Below are 17,083 nucleotides of genomic sequence, written 5' to 3'. Positions count from 1 at the left end.
CAGGCGTAGGGCCACAGCCATATCACACCGTTAGGTGCTTCGTCAGGCCCCTAGGGAGCAGGGAGGCGGCAGATGGAAACGGGGGAATCAGGCCACAGCCGTATTACACCGTTAGGTGCTTTTTCAGGCCCCGAGGGGAAATCAGGCGTCAGGCCACTGCCGTATCACACCGTTCGATGCTTTGTCAGGCCCCAAGGGGGAATCAGGTGTCGGGCCACAGCCATATCACACTGTTAGGTGCTTCATCCGGCCCCGGGGGAGGGGAATCAGGCATCAGGCCACAGCCGTATTACACCGTTAGGTGCTTCATCAGGCCCCCGAGGGGGAATCAGGTGTCGGGCCACAGCCGTGTCACACCGTTAGGTGTGATACGGCTGTGGCCCGATGCCTGATTCCCGTTTCCATCTCCCACCTCCCTGCTTCTTCACCGAATGGACGTGAAGTGAAGCAGGGCCTGATGAAGCACCTAACAGTGTGATACGGCTTTGGCCCGACGCCTGATTCCCCCTCAGGGCCTGACGAAGCACCTAACGGTGTGATACGGCTGTGGCCCGACGCCTGATTCCCCCTCAGGGCCTGACGAAGCACCTAACGGTGTGATACGGCTGTGGCCTGACGCCTGATTCCCCCTCGGGGCCTGAAGAAGCACCTAACTGTGTGATACGGCTGTGGCCTGACGCCTGATTCCCCCTCGGGGCCTGAAGAAGCACCTAACTGTGTGATACGGCTGTGGCCCGACGCCTGATTCCCCCTCGGGGCCTGAAGAAGCACCTAACTGTGTGATACGGCTGTGGCCCAACACCTGATTCCCCCTCAGGGCCTGACGAAGCATCTAACGGTGTGATACGGCTGTGGCCCGACGCCTGATTCCCCCTCAGGGCCTGACGAAGCACCTAACGGTGTGATACGGCTGTGGCCTGACGCCTGATTCCCCCTCGGGGCCTGAAGAAGCACCTAACTGTGTGATACGGCTGTGGCCCAACGCCTGATTCCCCCGTTTCCATCTGTCGCCTTCCTGCTCCCTAGGGGCCTGACGAAGCACCTAACGGTGGGATATGGCTGTGGCCCTACGCCTGATTCCCCTGTTTCATCTACCGCCTTCCTGCTTGTTCACTGATTGGATGTGAAGTGAAGCGGTCTGCTGCTATCAATCTCATGGATGAGTTGCTCCGCCCCTTTCTCTTCAGTCTTCCCATTATTTTCCTTCACTCTTTTTTCTCACTATTCTCTCCCCGGTTTTGCATTTCTACTCTCCGTACTTCCTGACTCCTCATCTCCTACTCCTATTATTTGCCCCACAGCACCTCTGCATGCTATTACGTATATCGGCTAAGCTTTTGACGTGTCAGAGCTGGCGCCATTGCTGTTCGCCCTGGCGCCGTCATCATTAGCATCTTGCCCATCTTGCTCTTCACCTCCATTCAGTTCTCACTCCTCCTCTTCTCGCGGTCCCCACCGATACAGCGATTCTTCATACTGATACGCACATCGCTTCTAATAACTGATGCCTCCACTGACATCCAATCATTAGGCTGCGTTCACACCACCGTCTGTCCCCGGTTTTTTTATCGCTGTTTCGGTTCCGTTCTTGCAGGCTGTAAACGGATTAAAAACGTTTTTTAAAATATCCCATTCATGTGAATGGGATTTGTTTACATCCGTTTGTACCCGTCTGCGCTCATTTTCGATTTATTGATGGAAGAAAAAAACGTCTCAAGCTGTATTGTTTTCTCTCTTCAAAAAAACGGAAGAAAGAACGGATACAGTAAATGTAACAATGAAGTCTATGGAAAACGGATGAGCCTTTAATGTCATTCGTTTGTATCCGTTTTTTTCACTCCGTTTTTTCTCCGTTTTTACTTTTGAGCATGCTCAGAACAAAAACATTTTGTTTTTGGTTTATTAACTGAACAATAATGGATCCAAACTGATCCAAACATTTTTATATACAGAATTAAATGGGCACTCCGCTGCTCAGCGTTTGGAACAAACTAATCCGAACGCTGGAGCCGGGAGCTCATGACGTCATAACGTCACGCCCCCTCCCATAGACTTGCATTGAGGGGGCGGGGTGTGACATCATGAGAGGGCGGGGCTATGACATCACGAGCTCCTGGCGCCAGCTCCAGCTTTCGGAACAGTTTGTGGAGTACCCCTTTAATATGCTGACGTGTATGTTTGTTTACATGAGATGTGATGTCATTTGATGTCCGTCCCCATCTCACCCAGGGGGTGTGGCTTATTATTATTATTATTGGCGCCAATTTGGTATGTATATATGTTAGCCCTGACCTCACTGTCAGACAGCACGTCATCTGAGGAAGCGGCTCCTACGCCCTGAAACGCGTTATGAGTGACCAATAAAGTTATTTCTTGGATTCCCTTGTCTCCTCCCATTGGTGGATTGCGCCATTCCTCCGGTCTTTTTCCGGATATTTCCTCCATTGTGTATAGTGTCTCAGTGTCAGGAGGCTGCGGCACCTCTTTTATATATTTGGCTTCTGCTTACAGTATGGTCGTCTTCCCAGCTGATGCATTATGAGGAGCCGGACTACATGAAGGTGTCTGTGCGGGGCCCGGGGCCACACTGCACAGAGGCCACAGGAAAAGGTAAGATGTCTCCAGGGGGTCTCTATTGGGGGACATAGCGCCCCTTGGTGGCCACTGTTAGTCTATACTGATAATTTACACAATGATGTCACCATATGGCAATGTGTGATGTCATCACATACAACTGGTGATGTCATCAAATAGCAACATCAGCCCAGATATCTCTATAAGCTGCACAATCTCTATTAGATACCAATAATCTATGGTCAAAACAATGAGTGCAGCTCCGGAGGTGACTAGAGGATAAGACATGATGTCACAGCAGAATAGTGAGTGCAGCTCCGGAGGTGACTAGAGGATAAGACATGAAGTAACAGCAGAACAGTGAGTGCAGCTCCGGAGGTGACTAGAGGATAAGACATGATGTCACAGCAGAATAGTGAGTGCAGCTCTGGAGTATAAGACATGAAGTCACAGCAGAATAGTGAGTGCAGCTCTGGAGGATAAGGCATGATGTCACAGCAGAATAGTGAGTGCAGCTCTGGAGGATAAAACATGAAGTAACAGCAGAATAGTGAGTGCAGCTCTGGAGGATAAGACATGAAGTAACAGCAGAACAGTGAGTGCAGCTCTGGAGTATAAGATATGATGTAACAGCAGAATAGTGAGTGCAGCTCTGGAGGATAAGACATGATGTAACAGCAGAATAGTGAGTGCAGCTCTGGAGGATAAGACATGATGTAACAGCAGAATAGTGAGTGCAGCTCTGGAGTATAAGACATGATGTAACAGCAGAATAGTGAGTGCAGCTCTGGAGGTTAAGACATGATGTAACAGCAGGATAGTGAGTGCAGCTCTGGAGTATAAGACACAATATAACAGCAGAATAGTGAGTGCAGCTCTGGAGTATAAGACATGATGTAACAGCAGAATAGTGAGTGCAGCTCTGGAGGATAAGACATGATGTAACAGCAGAATAGTGAGTGCAGCTCTGGAGGATAAGACATGATGTAACAGCAGAATAGTGAGTGCAGCTCTGGAGGATAAGACATGATGTAACAGCAGGATAGTGAGTGCAGCTCTGGAGGGTAAGATATGATGGAACAGCAGAATAGTGAGTGCAGCTCTGGAGGATAAGACATGATGGAACAGCAGAATAGTGAGTGCAGCTCTGGAGGAGAAGACATGATGGAACAGCAGAATAGTGAGTGCAGCTCTGGAGGATAAGGCAGGATGTAACAGCAGAATAGTGAGTGCAGCTCTGGAGGAGAAGACATGATGTAACAGCAGAATAGTGAGTGCAACTCTGGAGGAGAAGACATGATGGAACAGCCGAATAGTGAGTGCAGCTCTGGAGGATAAGACATGATATAAAAGTAGAATAGTGAGTGCAGCTCTGGAGGATAAGACATGATGTAACAGAAGAATAGTGAGTGCAGCTCTGGAGTATAAGACATGATGTAACAGCAGAATAGTGAGTGCAACTCTGGAGGAGAAGACATGATGGAACAGCAGAATAGTGAGTGCAGCTCTGGAGGATAAGACATGATGGAACAGCAGAATAGTGAGTGCACCTCTGGAGGATAAGACATGATGGAACAGCAGAATAGTGAGTGCAGCTCCGGAGGTGACTGGGTCAGATGTCCTGATATTAGTGTTTACGAGTAAATGTAAAGTCCTTTTATAGTCCAGGTTCTTCTGTCCTATCACATGTGAGTCGGGGCCACGACTACAGACTACAGTGGCCCTACAGGGACCTCCTAACAGAAGCTGAGGGCCATCTATGGGGCCCAAGTGGGTATAACGTGTCCCTGACCCTCGTTCTCTGTACCCATCACTGTGACCGGTGACATATTGTTTGGTTGTGTATCCAGGCCAAGTGACCACCAAGCCCATCAAACAAGAGGAACCGGAGTATATCAAGGTGTCGGTCGGAGGCCAGGGGCCGGTCAGCACCACAGGAGCGTCCAGAGGTAAGTCCCATCAGTACCCCAGGGACACTCTATTCCCCCATTGGCTGATGTCCATTACTGTAGTGATTTGTCCTCACATAATAGAGGCCCCAGATATGTAGCCTCAACTGGACCTGTTCTCATCTCCAACATACATGTGCAGATTCCTCTGTCCTCCTCCTCCAGACTCCTCTCTCCTCATCCTCCAGACTCCTCTGTCCTCCTCCCTCCAGACTCCTCTGTCCTCCTCCTCCAGACTCCTCTGTCCTCCTCCTCCAGACCCCTCTGTCCTCCTCCTCCAGACTCCTCTGTCCTCCTCCTCCAGACTCCTCTGTCCTCCTCCTCCAGATTCCTCTGTCCTCCTCCTCCAGACTCCTCTGTCCTCCTCCTCCAGACTCCTCTGTCCTCCTCCTCCAGACTCCTCTGTCCTCCTCCTCCAGACTCCTCTGTCCTCCTTCTCCAGATTCCTCTGTCCTCCTCCTCCAGACTCCTCTGTCCTCCTCCTCCAGACTCCTCTGTCCTCCTCCTCCAGACTCCTCTGTCCTCCTCCTCCAGACTCCTCTGTCCTCCTCCTCCAGACTCCTCTGTCCTCCTCCTCCAGACTCCTCTGTCCTCTCCTCCCTTCAGTCTCCTCTGTCCTCCTCCCTCCAGACTCCTCTCTGCTCCTCCCTCCAGACTCCTTAGACTCCTCCCTCTAGACTCCTCTGTCCTCTTCTTTCTCCCCCCAGACTCCCCTGTCTCCTCCCTTCAGTCTCCTCTGTTCTCCTCCCTCCAGACTCCTCTGTCCTCCTCACTCCAGACTCCTCTGTCCTCCTCCAGACTCCTCTGTCCTCCTCCTCCAGACTCCTCTGTCCTCCTCCAGACCCCTCTGTCTCCTCCCTTCAGTCTCCTCTTTTCTCCTCCTCCAGACTCCTTAGACTCCTCCCTCTAGACTCCTCTGTCCTCTTCTGTCTCCCCCCAGACTCCCCTGTCTCCTCCCTTCAGTCTTCTCTGTTCTCCTCCCTCCAGACTCCTCTGTCCTCCTCACTCCAGACTCCTTAGTCTCCTCCCTCTAGACTCCTCTGTCCTCTCCTCCCTTCAGTCTCCTCTGTCCTCCTCCCTCCAGACTCCTCTCTGCTCCTCCCTCCAGACTCCTTAGACTCCTCCCTCTAGACTCCTCTGTCCTCTTCTTTCTCCCCCCAGACTCCCCTGTCTCCTCCCTTCAGTCTCCTCTGTTCTCCTCCCTCCAGACTCCTCTGTCCTCCTCACTCCAGACTCCTCTGTCCTCCTCCAGACTCCTCTGTCCTCCTCCTCCAGACTCCTCTGTCCTCCTCCAGACCCCTCTGTCTCCTCCCTTCAGTCTCCTCTTTTCTCCTCCTCCAGACTCCTTAGACTCCTCCCTCTAGACTCCTCTGTCCTCTTCTGTCTCCCCCCAGACTCCCCTGTCTCCTCCCTTCAGTCTTCTCTGTTCTCCTCCCTCCAGACTCCTCTGTCCTCCTCACTCCAGACTCCTTAGTCTCCTCCCTCTAGACTCCTCTGTCCTCTTCTTTCTCCCCTCAGACTCCCCTGTCTCCTGGTATCACCACATTCTTAATGACCCGAAATAATTGTGAATAACAGTTCATTCATCTTTCTTCATTTACTAATTATCCTCATGAGTTTTGTTTATTTTCCTAAAAAAAAAACAGAAAAGATAACGATCAAAAAGTCTTATGTACACAAAAATAATACTCCTGAAACAATAAAAACAAGCCCTCTCCCGGCGCCACTAACAAGTAACAGAATATATATATACATTTGGTATTGCTGTAGTTGTTCTGACCCCGAGAATAAGATGGAAAAACAACCAAAAAGTTATAAATCTGATAATGATCCCTAAAGGGGGGACGTCATCAGGTCATTCTTACTGCACAGTTAAAGGGGTACTCCGCTGCTCAGTGTTTGGAACAAATTGTTCCGAACACTGGAGCTGGTGATGTCATAGCCCCACCCCCTCATGTCGTCACGCCCCGCCCCCTCAATGCAAGTATATGGGAGGGGGCGTGACAGCCATCACGCCCCCTCCCATAAACTTGCATTGAGGGGGCAGGGGCATTACATCATAAGGGGGCGGGACTATGACGTCACCAGCTCCAGTGTTCGAAACAATTTGTTCCAAGCGATGAGCAGCGGAGTACCCCTTTAACGCCATAAAAATAGTACAAAAGTAGTAGACAGATGCTTGAAGAAATGCGCATACAGTGCTGGAGGGGGGGTGAAACTACGGGCTACGGTGCCGTTTCACGCTTCATAGCGCTTCTTCTGGCGCACACATCACTGCGTTCACAGGATATTCTTATATGAGGCTCTTAACCCTTCCGTTACCAAACCCTATCTACTATGTGAATAATACAAAAAATACATTAAAAGCATATTGTAAAAACACACGTGATGAGCGAAGACTTTATAACTGGGAATTCATTTCATTTTTCTCATTGAGACCAAGACGTCCCGTAGCATAAAACCGCAATATCCATCGGCTTCTTTATTCATTAGCAGAGAATGTTGATCCCGCCCACTCTCCAACTGTTCCGAACGCTGGAGCCGGCGCCGGGAGCTCGTGATGTCATAGCCGCGCACCCTCAGGATGTCATGCCCCCTACCATAGACCTGCATTGAGGGGGCGGGGCGTGACATCCTGAGGGGGCGGGGCTATGACATCACGAGCTCCCGGCGCCAGCTCCAGCGTTCGGAACAGTTGGAGAGTGGGCGGGATCAACATTCTCTGCTAATGAATAAAGAAGCCGATGGATATTGCGGTTTTATGCTACGGGACGTCTTGGTCTCAATGAGAAAAATGAAATGAATTCCCAGTTATAAAGTCTTCGCTCATCACGTGTGTTTTTACAATATGCTTTTAATGTATTTTTTGTATTATTCACATAGTAGATAGGGTTTGGTAACGGAAGGGTTAAGAGCCTCATATAAGAATATCCTGTGAACGCAGTGATGTGTGCGCCAGAAGAAGCGCTATGAAGCGTGAAACGGCACCGTAGCCCGTAGTTTCACCCCCCTCCACATGCGTCTATGAACCCGCTCCAGCACTGTATGTGTATTTCCTCAATACAGATTTTATACCAAGCATGTGAACTGGTTCGGGCCCTTGGCTACTACATTTTGGACTATTTTGACATAAGACTTTCACTTGTGACTAGTCAGCACCACCTGTTACGCCATCGCACATGGAGCGGCACCTTATGGGATTTACCGGATTCCATAGTGGGGAGTTTTGAATACACAGGACTGTGCCGGGTCTATGTTTTTCTTCGGGGAAATAAACAAGAAAAGAGATGTGGAGGCACCGGACAACAATATACCTTAATGTGTAACCATGAGAAACATGGAGGGTCCGGTAGACCACAGTCTATAGAAATTGTAATGGGAACACGGTGGTGCCTGGAAAAGAAACGGACACTACGTTGAGCAATTATAGAGAAGTCCAGCAAACTCACCGCGTTCTAAGACCACATCTTATAGAGACCTTCGGAGGGAGCCGGGAGGGGGACTGGAGGCTCAGAGGCTACAAACAGGTAAGTTTCGTGCAAATGCACTTCTTCCGGCCTCCGAGGAGGCCGGAAAAAGTGCATTTGCATGAAACTTACCGGTTTGTAGCCTCTGAGCCTCCAGTCTCCCTCCTGTCTCCCTCCGAGGAGGCCGGAAGAAGTGCATTTGCACGAAACTTACCGTTTTGTAGCCTCTGAGCCTCCCGTCTCCCTCCCGACTCCCTTGGAGGAGGCCGGAAGAAGTGCATTTGCACGAAACTTACCGGTTAGTAGCCTCTGAGCCTCCCAGTCTCTGCCGGCTCCCTCTGAGGAGGCTGGAAGAAGTACATTTGTAGGAAACTTACCGGTTTGTAGCCTCTGAGCCTCCCGGCTCCCTCCGATTGTCTCTATAAGATGTGGTCTTAGAACGCGGTGAGTTTGCTGGACTTCTCTATTATTGCTCTCTGTTTTTCTTCTCTGAAGAATAGTCACCTTTACAAATGAATACCCGTCCCCCCAAAAAATTATCCCTCGTACCGTATATGAAAGAGGAGGACGAAAAAATGAAAAATTGCTGTGGCAGACAAGGGGTTATTGTAATGTATGTGGAGCGTATGGTATAGACCTCTCCTCATACTGTGCGGCTCCTCAGGTCTCCTCTCCCGATGGTCCAGCATGTGTTGGGTTGGGACGTTGTATGGAGACGTCCTGTATGTGTCAGCTCTTCTACGCATTTATGGTAAATAGTGGTCACCTCTTCCCTAATCTTCCCCGACCATGAGGACAGACACACTCCCATCAGGCATCAAACACAAGCAGACGATTAACTTCTGATAGGTGTCATTGACTTCCTAGGCAGGATTATGGCTTCTTTCATGGTTGTCCTTCCTAGAGGTCAGCTTCTCCACCCCCCAGACAAACATCAGGAAAAAGTGTGCAAAAATCAAAGCTTCGTACATCAGAGTTGTTGGCCGCACGACCAGTCAGGTCACATCTCTCACTTTATGTTGGGAAGCAGAGAGCTAATAGGTTGCAGTAGACAACCCCTCCTCCAGTTCCTGGTCTATATAATCCTGTGGCTTGACGTATACAGTATATGTCCTAATTTTTTTTGGCTTTGTATTCCATGTAAGGATAGCTGGTCAAGAGACCTCAGTATTGTCCTTGCCGTGAACATGATTCTCAGGATAATGTCCCCCATACAAGGGTTGAGTAGATGGCCCAATGACATGCCTGTTGTTGTTGCATTTGTGTGACTGTCTGACTATAGAGGACGCAGAGAAGATGGTCGGAGAGTTTGTGCTTGTAGTTTCTGTGTCCGCTTGACTGATACACAGCTTACAGATTTTCCCTTTGCAGCCTCCCTCAGTTTAAAGGGGTACTCCACCCCTAGACATCTTATCACCTATCCAAAGGGTCTCGCCGCTGGGGGCCCCGCGATCTCGGCAGTGGCACCCCAGACATCCGGGGCACGGAGCAAACTTTGCTCCGTGCCATATGGGTGGCGATGCGGGGCGGAGGCTTGTGAAGTCACGGCCACGCCCTGCTCGTGAATTCACGGCCACGCCCCCCCAATGCAAGTCTCTGGGAGGGGGCGTGATGGCCGTCATGACCCCTCCCATAGACTTGCATTGAGAGGGCATGGCCGTGACATCACAAGTGGGGCACAGTTGTGACATCACAAGTCTCTGACGGTGCAGCAGGGAGATCGCTTCGGATCCCCAGCGGCAGGACCCCCGCAATCAGACATCTTATCCCCTATTCTTTGGATAGGGGATAAGATGTCTAGGGGCGGAGTACCCCTTTAAGTTTATTCCATCTTGTCCTCTGTGCCCACCACCTCTAAACTGTACTTTGTTCTGTGCCAAAATGACAGATACGAGTGAGCCGATCTTATATATCTGTGATACCGCGTCGCCCTCGCAATTCCCCGTGACTCAGGTCTCTAACTCTCTCGGATCTCAGTCTACTTCATCCCCCTCACCGGGAGTCCCGCGTCTGCGAATCGTAAAGTTCACCGAGAAGGAACTTGACGTCCTTGTTGACTTGGTGATAGAGAATTACTCCAAACTTTTTGGCAATGAAGCGGACATTACTCCCAGTATGGCCAAGAACTCCATGTGGCAGGCCATAGCCAACGAAGTGAGCGCAGTAGGAGTGGCTTCACGCACCAGCGACAAAGTCAAGAAGAGGTGGAAGGACGCCAAACGCAAAATGAATGAGAAGCTGAGTGAAGCCGCAGCTCACGTCGCGGAGACGGGCCGCCGGCCCCCACCACATTTGAGGTTGGCGCCTTACGAGCAGAGGTTGAGAGATTTCTTCAAGCCTGAATACAGCAAACAGGTTGACTGGAACCAAGACAAGGAAGACCTCCCCGAAGAGGGGGAAGCCGGTAAATAGCCTTATTTTGTGTACTGTGAAAAGTTTGGTTGGTTTGTGGGAAATACATTGTTATGGTAGTATAACATTTCTTACTACCTCTGAGCTCATTAGCATTTTGGTCAGGGTGATGGGATTTGACTTTGTTGGGAATATGAGGGATCAATGTCTAGTGGTTACTAATAATATCCCTGGTATCTAGTAGTTACTAATAATATCCATAGTATCTAGTGGTTACTAATAATATCCCTGTAATAATATCCCTGGTATCTAGTAGTTACTAATAATATCCATAGTATCTAGTGGTTACTAATAATATCCCTGGTGTCTAGTGGTTACTAATAATATCCCAATTATCTAGTGGTTACTAATAATATCCCTGGTGTCTAGTGGTTACTAATAATATCCATAGTATCTAGTGGTTACTAATAATATCCCTGGTGTCTAGTGGTTACTAATAATATCCATAGTATCTAGTGGTTACTAATAATATCCCTGGTGTCTAGTGGTTACAAATAATATGCCTGGTGTCTAGTGGTTACTAATAATATCCCTGGTGTCTAGTGGTTACAAATAATATCCCTGGTGTCTAGTGGTTACTAATAATATGCCTGGTGTCTAGTGGTTACTAATAATATCCCTGGAGTCTAGTGGATACTAATAATATCCCTGCTATCTGGTGGCTTGTAATATGTGTATCCAGTGAGTAGTGGGGTAGTAATAAGAGTCTCTGATGTGGTGTTTTGGTAAGGCCTCGTCCACATTGCCGTTTAGTGGATAAAAAAAATAATGCATGCTAAACTAAGGGGGTCCCTGACGGACCCCATCCAAGTGCATGGGGTCAATTGGGACCTGGCAGTGTCCTTTGTGTTCCGACATGTTTCAGGGTCCGTTCGGCTCAAGAAAAAAGCTGAATGGACCCTGGAAGACAAGGTCATTGTGAACTTAGCCTTATGTATGTACGTGGTGTATAGTGGGTTATGATGGTTTACCATATGATTATGCTTTTCGTGGCAGGTATAAGTCAGCAGCCTGAGATGACCACGTACACGGGCCCCGCTGACTTTATTGGCCAAATGTAGTCAGCTATGCTCATGCTTGTTTGTACTCGGACTTTAAGGGGTACTCCGCCCCTTGACATCTTATTCCCTATTCAAAGGATAGGGGATAAGATGTCTGATCGCGGGGGTCCCGCCGCTGGGAACCTCCTGCAATCTCGGCTGCGGCACCCCAGACATCTGGTGCATGGAATGAACCTCGCTCCATGCTGGATGACTGGCAACGCGGGGCGGAGGCTCGTGATGTAACGGCCACGCCCCCTCAATGCAAGTCCTTGGAAGGGGGTGTGACGGCCGTCATGCTCCCTCCCATAGACTTGCATTGAGGGGGCGTGGCCGTGATGTCACGAGTTAGGCGCAGCCGTCACGTCGCAAGCCTCCCGCTGCACCCGACTCTCTAAACAAATGCTGGGTGCAGCAGGGAGATCACAGGGGTCCCCAGCAGCGGGCCCCCTGCGATCAGACATCTTATACCCTGTCCTTTGCTTAGGGATAAGATGTTTAGGGGCGTAGTACCCCTTTTAACAAAGTTTTCCGGGACTTTTTCATTGATGGCCTATGATCTGTAGGGTGACGACGACCTTGTTTCTACCCCCGGACGGTGGTGTGAACTTGGCCTTAGAAATACAGGCTTCTGATGTATAGTGGGTTAGTAATACAGTGAAAAAGCAAAAAAATAAGTATTTGCCACCGCCCCCCCCCCTGATGATTTTGTATGTTTGCTCTGACAAATGACCCGTCTATAATATTAATGGTCGATTTATGAGAAACAGAATCCAACAACAAAAAAATCCAGAAAAACGCATTTCAGATAAGTTATTATTAGCATTTAGAAATAAGTATTTGACCCCTTTGGAAAACATGACTTGTTGGTAAAACCCTTGATGGCGATCACAGAGGTCAGAGGTCCCTTGTATTTTCCACCATATTTGTAGACATCTCAGGAGGGATTTTTTTCCGGATCCTCCCTAAGTCATTAAAGGGGTACTCCACCCCTAGACATTTTATCCCCTATCCAAAGGAAATAAAAAACTTGATACTTACGAGCCCCGGTCCCCCATAAGTCTGCCGTGGATCCTGTTCTCCTCCGTGTGGTCCCGTTGTCTTAGACACTTCCTTCTTCACAAACAAGCAGCTGGTTGCACTTACAGGACCTTCCTGCTCAGCCAATCACTGGTCACAGCGGTGTTCTGCCTCAGCCAGTGATTGGTTGAGCAGGAAGGTCCTGAAACCAGCTGCTTGTTTCTGAAAAGGGAAGCACAGATTACACCGGGACCGCATGGAGGAGAACAGGATCTACGGCAGACCTACCGTGTGTTCTTTGGTATGGTGTTCTTTGGTATGGTATGGATGGTGTTCTTTGGGAAAGTGTGGATGGTGTTCTCTGGGATGGTGTTCTTTGGGATGGTGAGGATGGTGTTCTTTGGGATAGTGTGGATGGTGTTCTTTGGGATGGTGAGGATGGTGTTCTTTGGGATGGTGAGGATGGTGTTCTTTGGGATGGTGAGGATGGTGTTCTTTGGGATGGTGAGGATGGTGTTCTTTGGGATCGTATATGGTGTTCTCTGGGATGGTGTGGATGGTGTTTTTGGGATGGTGAGGATGGTGTTCTTTGGGATGGTGAGGATGGTGTTCTTTGGGATGGTGAGGATGGTGTTCTTTGGGATGGTGAGGATGGTGTTCTTTGGGATCGTATATGGTGTTCTCTGGGATGGTGAGGATGGTGTTCTTTGGGATGGTGTTCTTTGGGATAGTGTGGATGGTGTTCTTTGGGATGGTGAGGATGGTGTTCTTTGGGATGGTGAGGATGGTGTTCTTTGGGATCGTATATGGTGTTCTCTGGGATGGTGAGGATGGTGTTCTTTGGGATGGTGTTCTTTGGGATAGTGTGGATGGTGTTCTTTGGGATGGTGAGGATGGTGTTCTTTGGGATCGTATATGGTGTTCTCTGGGATGGTGTGGATGGTGTTTTTGGGATGGTGAGGATGGTGTTCTTTGGGATGGTGAGGATGGTGTTCTTTGGGATCGTATATGGTGTTCTCTGGGATGGTGAGGATGGTGTTCTTTGGGATGGTGTTCTTTGGGATAGTGTGGATGGTGTTCTTTGGGATGGTGAGGATGGTGTTCTTTGGGATCGTATATGGTGTTCTCTGGGATGGTGTGGATGGTGTTTTTGGGATGGTGAGGATGGTGTTCTTTGGGATGGTGAGGATGGTGTTCTTTGGGATGGTGAGGATGGTGTTCTTTGGGATCGTATATGGTGTTCTCTGGGATGGTGAGGATGGTGTTCTTTGGGATGGTGTTCTTTGGGATAGTGTGGATGGTGTTCTTTGGGATCGTGTTGATGGTGTTCTCTGGGATGGTGTGGATGTTGTTTTTGGGATGGTGAGGATGGTGTTCTTTGGGATGGTGAGGATGGTGTTCTTTGGGATGGTGAGGATGGTGTTCTTTGGGATAGTGTGGATGGTGTTCTTTGGGATGGTGAGGATGGTGTTCTTTGGGATGGTGAGGATGGTGTTCTTTGGGATGGTGAGGATGGTGTTCTTTGGGATGGTGAGGATGGTGTTCTTTGGGATAGTGTGGATGGTGTTCTTTGGGATGGTGAGGATGGTGTTTTTTGGGTCACTGGCTGCATTCCTCCTCCTCCTACAAACACGGCAAATTAAGTTAAAGGAGAACTCCAGAATATAAAAATTGTCTCCCATGCTGCCGGCAGTACAAAAAAATAGAGATGTACATACCTTCCTCCGCTCCCCCGGGGCCTCTGGTAACCGGCTCTGGTCTCCACCGCGATCCTCTTCCTGCTTGTTGGTGGTCGGCGAGTCATACTGCGCTCAGCCAATCACCGGCCGCAGCAAAGTCCCGACTCGGCCGGCGATAAGCTGAGCAGCAGTGTGAGAACGCTTAAAGACACAAAATTCTTCACTACACCGGCACCTGCTGCAGGGGCTGAAAACATCACACTGCTGCTCAGCCTATCGCCGGCCGAGTCGGGACTTTGCTGCGGCCGGTGATTGGCTGAGCGCAGTATGACTCGCCGACCACCAACAACCAGGAAGAAGATCGTGGCGGAGACCGGAGCCGGTTACCAGAGGCTCCGGGGGAGCGGAGGAAGGTATGTACATATTTATTTTTTTACTGCTGGCAGTATGGGGGAAAATTTTTATATTCTGGAGTTCTCCTTTAAAGGAGTACTCTGGTGCAGAGTATTCCTGCTCCGTCCTGCCCGGGCTGCAAAAAAATTTAAATAAACCATCCCTCACCTTCCTGGGTTCCCGCGGAGCCCCACTACAGCTAATCGGTCCTCCGGTCCATCTTCTTCATACTTCCATGTGAACGAAGCATCACATGGCACTCAGCCTATCGCCGGCCGCCGCGATGTTCTGCCTCGGCCCATAATAGGCTGAGCGCCATAAGACGCTTCGTTCACACGGAAGTATGAAGAAGATGGACCGGAGGACCGATTAGCTGTAGTGGGGCTCCGCGGGAACCCAGGAAGGTGAGGGATGGTTTATTTTCATTTTTTTTGCAGCCCGGGCAGGACGGAGCAGGAATACTCTGCACCAGAGTACTCCTTTAATACCTAACAGCTTGATTTTGGTCTCATCTGACCACAACCCTTTTACCCATTTCTCCTTCAGATGTTCATTAGTAAACTTCAGACGGACCTGTACATGTGATTTCTTGAGCAGGGGGACCTTGTGGGCGCTGCAGGATTTCAGTCCTTCACGGTGTAGTGTGTTCCCAATAGTTTTCTGGGTGACTATGTTCCCTTGAGATCATTGACAAGATCCTCCTGTGTAGTTCTGGGCTGATTCCTTTCCGTTCTCATGACAATTGAAACTTAACCAGGTGAAATCATACATGGAGCCCCCGACCGAGGGAGAGTGACAATTATTTAGTGTTTTTCTCCATTTGTATATAATGGCACCAACCGTTGTCAACTTTTCTCCAAGCTCCCTGGTGATGGTCTTGTAGCCCATTCCAGCTTTGTGCACATCTACAATCTTGTCCCTGACGTCCTGATTTTTGGTTTTGGCCATGGTGGGGAGTTTGTTTGGATCTGATTGATTGTCTCTGTGGACAGGTATATTTTATACAGGTAACAAGCTGAGATTAGTAGCACTCCCTTTAAAGTGGTTATCCGGCCAACAAGCAGCACCCACATTCTATGCGGGGCTGTGTATCAAGTCTCGGAAAGCTCTTGGTTTCCGGGACTGGAGAAGTGATGTAACGTCAAGCCTTTGCGACGCCACGCCCCCTCCCATAGACATGAATGGAGGGTGCGTATTGTGGCATCACGAGGGGTGTCGCGTTACGTCACATCTCCACTGGGACCCCCCCCCCCAGCCATCAGACATCTTTGGCCAGATAACCCCTTTAAGGCCACGTTCACATGACAGAAAGTTAGCAGAATGGGCGGACATGGCCGAAAATGTTGGTGCTAGGACCGTTAAAAATGCCCCGTCTCCATAGGCAAAAATTGACATGTCCGAGGCCAGAATCAGGGTTTCTGTGCCAGATGTTTCCGCCGCTGAAATATTCCGCCGTGTGAACAAGACCTAAGAGAGTGCTCCTAATCTCAGCTCGTTACCTGTATAAAAGACACCTGGGAGCCAGAAATCCTACTGATTTAAATGCAAAACAATTTACAACTTATTTGAAAAATCGACCATTAATATCATAGACTGATCATTTCTCTGTCATTGGGCAAACAGCAAAATCTGGAACTGGATTAGTTAGGCTGTGTTCACACCTGCGTTGGGAATTAATCAAGCTGTATTATTTGGTTGGGTCATATCCTGCAAAATAAACATAAACCAGACAGGCCCCCATTAAAGTCAGTGGGATACATCGGTGTCCGTTGTGCGGCGGACTGTCTCGCTTTGTTTTTTTGCCCCGACGGAGCCTTTGACATAAATGTAAATGAGGCCTAATATGTTAATCTGATGTGTTGTGGGTTAATAATAATACTGTGCGTCATGCGTAGAGCATCTGCGGTGTATTTCACTCTCTGGATGTGCCGATGGCAGTCACAATGGTGAGCCCCCTGTTGCAGCCGAGTAGCTCTGTGTGTCCGCTCGTAGAGTTACCCAGCTGCAGAAAGGAGCCCGCTCTCATGACTGCCGACGGCGCATCCGCAGCATGAAATACGCTGCTGATGTGCTACCTAGGAATAGACCCTAAATTTTATACTTCTGGTAGTTTAACGTAAATTCATCCTGCCATTCCCTTTTCCGGGAGCCCCATTTTACAGAACAGAAGGGTCTAGTAAATTCCGGACGTAAACCAACCAATTTAGCCTTTTTTTTTTGCCGATCACCAGCACCTTATTGTAAAAGGGGTACTCCGCCCCTAGATGTCTTATCGTGGGGATCCCACCGCTGGGGACCCCCGCAATCTCGGCTGCGGCACCCCAGACATCCGATGTGCATAGCGAACTTCTCTCCGTGCCAGATGACTGGCGATGTGGGGCGGAGGCTTGTGACATCACAGTCACGCCCCCTCAATGTAAGTCACGCCCCCTCCCATAGACTTGCATTGAGGGAGCGTGTGCGTGACATCACGAGCATCCAGCGCTGCACCCGGTGCTCTAAGCGAACGCCAGCTGCGGGACCCCCGCGATCAGACATCTTTTCCCGTA

General features: G+C 49.5%; 1 protein-coding gene across 6 annotated transcripts in view; it reads left to right on the top strand.

Annotated features, from left to right (window-relative positions):
* LOC130361122 (zinc finger protein 235-like) overlaps positions 1 to 17,083 on the top strand; it is a 145,038-nt gene that overhangs the window by 95,545 nt on the left and 32,410 nt on the right. For 3 of the 6 annotated variants that reach the window (XM_056563703.1, XM_056563704.1, XM_056563702.1), the window contains exons 9-11: positions 2,512 to 2,610; positions 4,425 to 4,523; positions 9,879 to 10,394. In XM_056563703.1, the coding sequence (XP_056419678.1) occupies positions 2,512 to 2,610; positions 4,425 to 4,523; positions 9,879 to 10,394 (714 nt within the window). The remainder of the gene's footprint in view (positions 1 to 2,511; positions 2,611 to 4,424; positions 4,524 to 9,878; positions 10,395 to 17,083) is intronic. The other 3 variants (XR_008890883.1, XM_056563706.1, XM_056563707.1) reach the window with 1 other exon arrangement.

Source organism: Hyla sarda, chromosome 3 (assembly GCF_029499605.1).
Source record: "Hyla sarda isolate aHylSar1 chromosome 3, aHylSar1.hap1, whole genome shotgun sequence".
Classification (NCBI taxonomy): domain Eukaryota; kingdom Metazoa; phylum Chordata; class Amphibia; order Anura; family Hylidae; genus Hyla; species Hyla sarda.
Note: the sequence above shows the minus strand (reverse complement) of the source record. Positions and strands in the feature narration are given on the sequence as shown.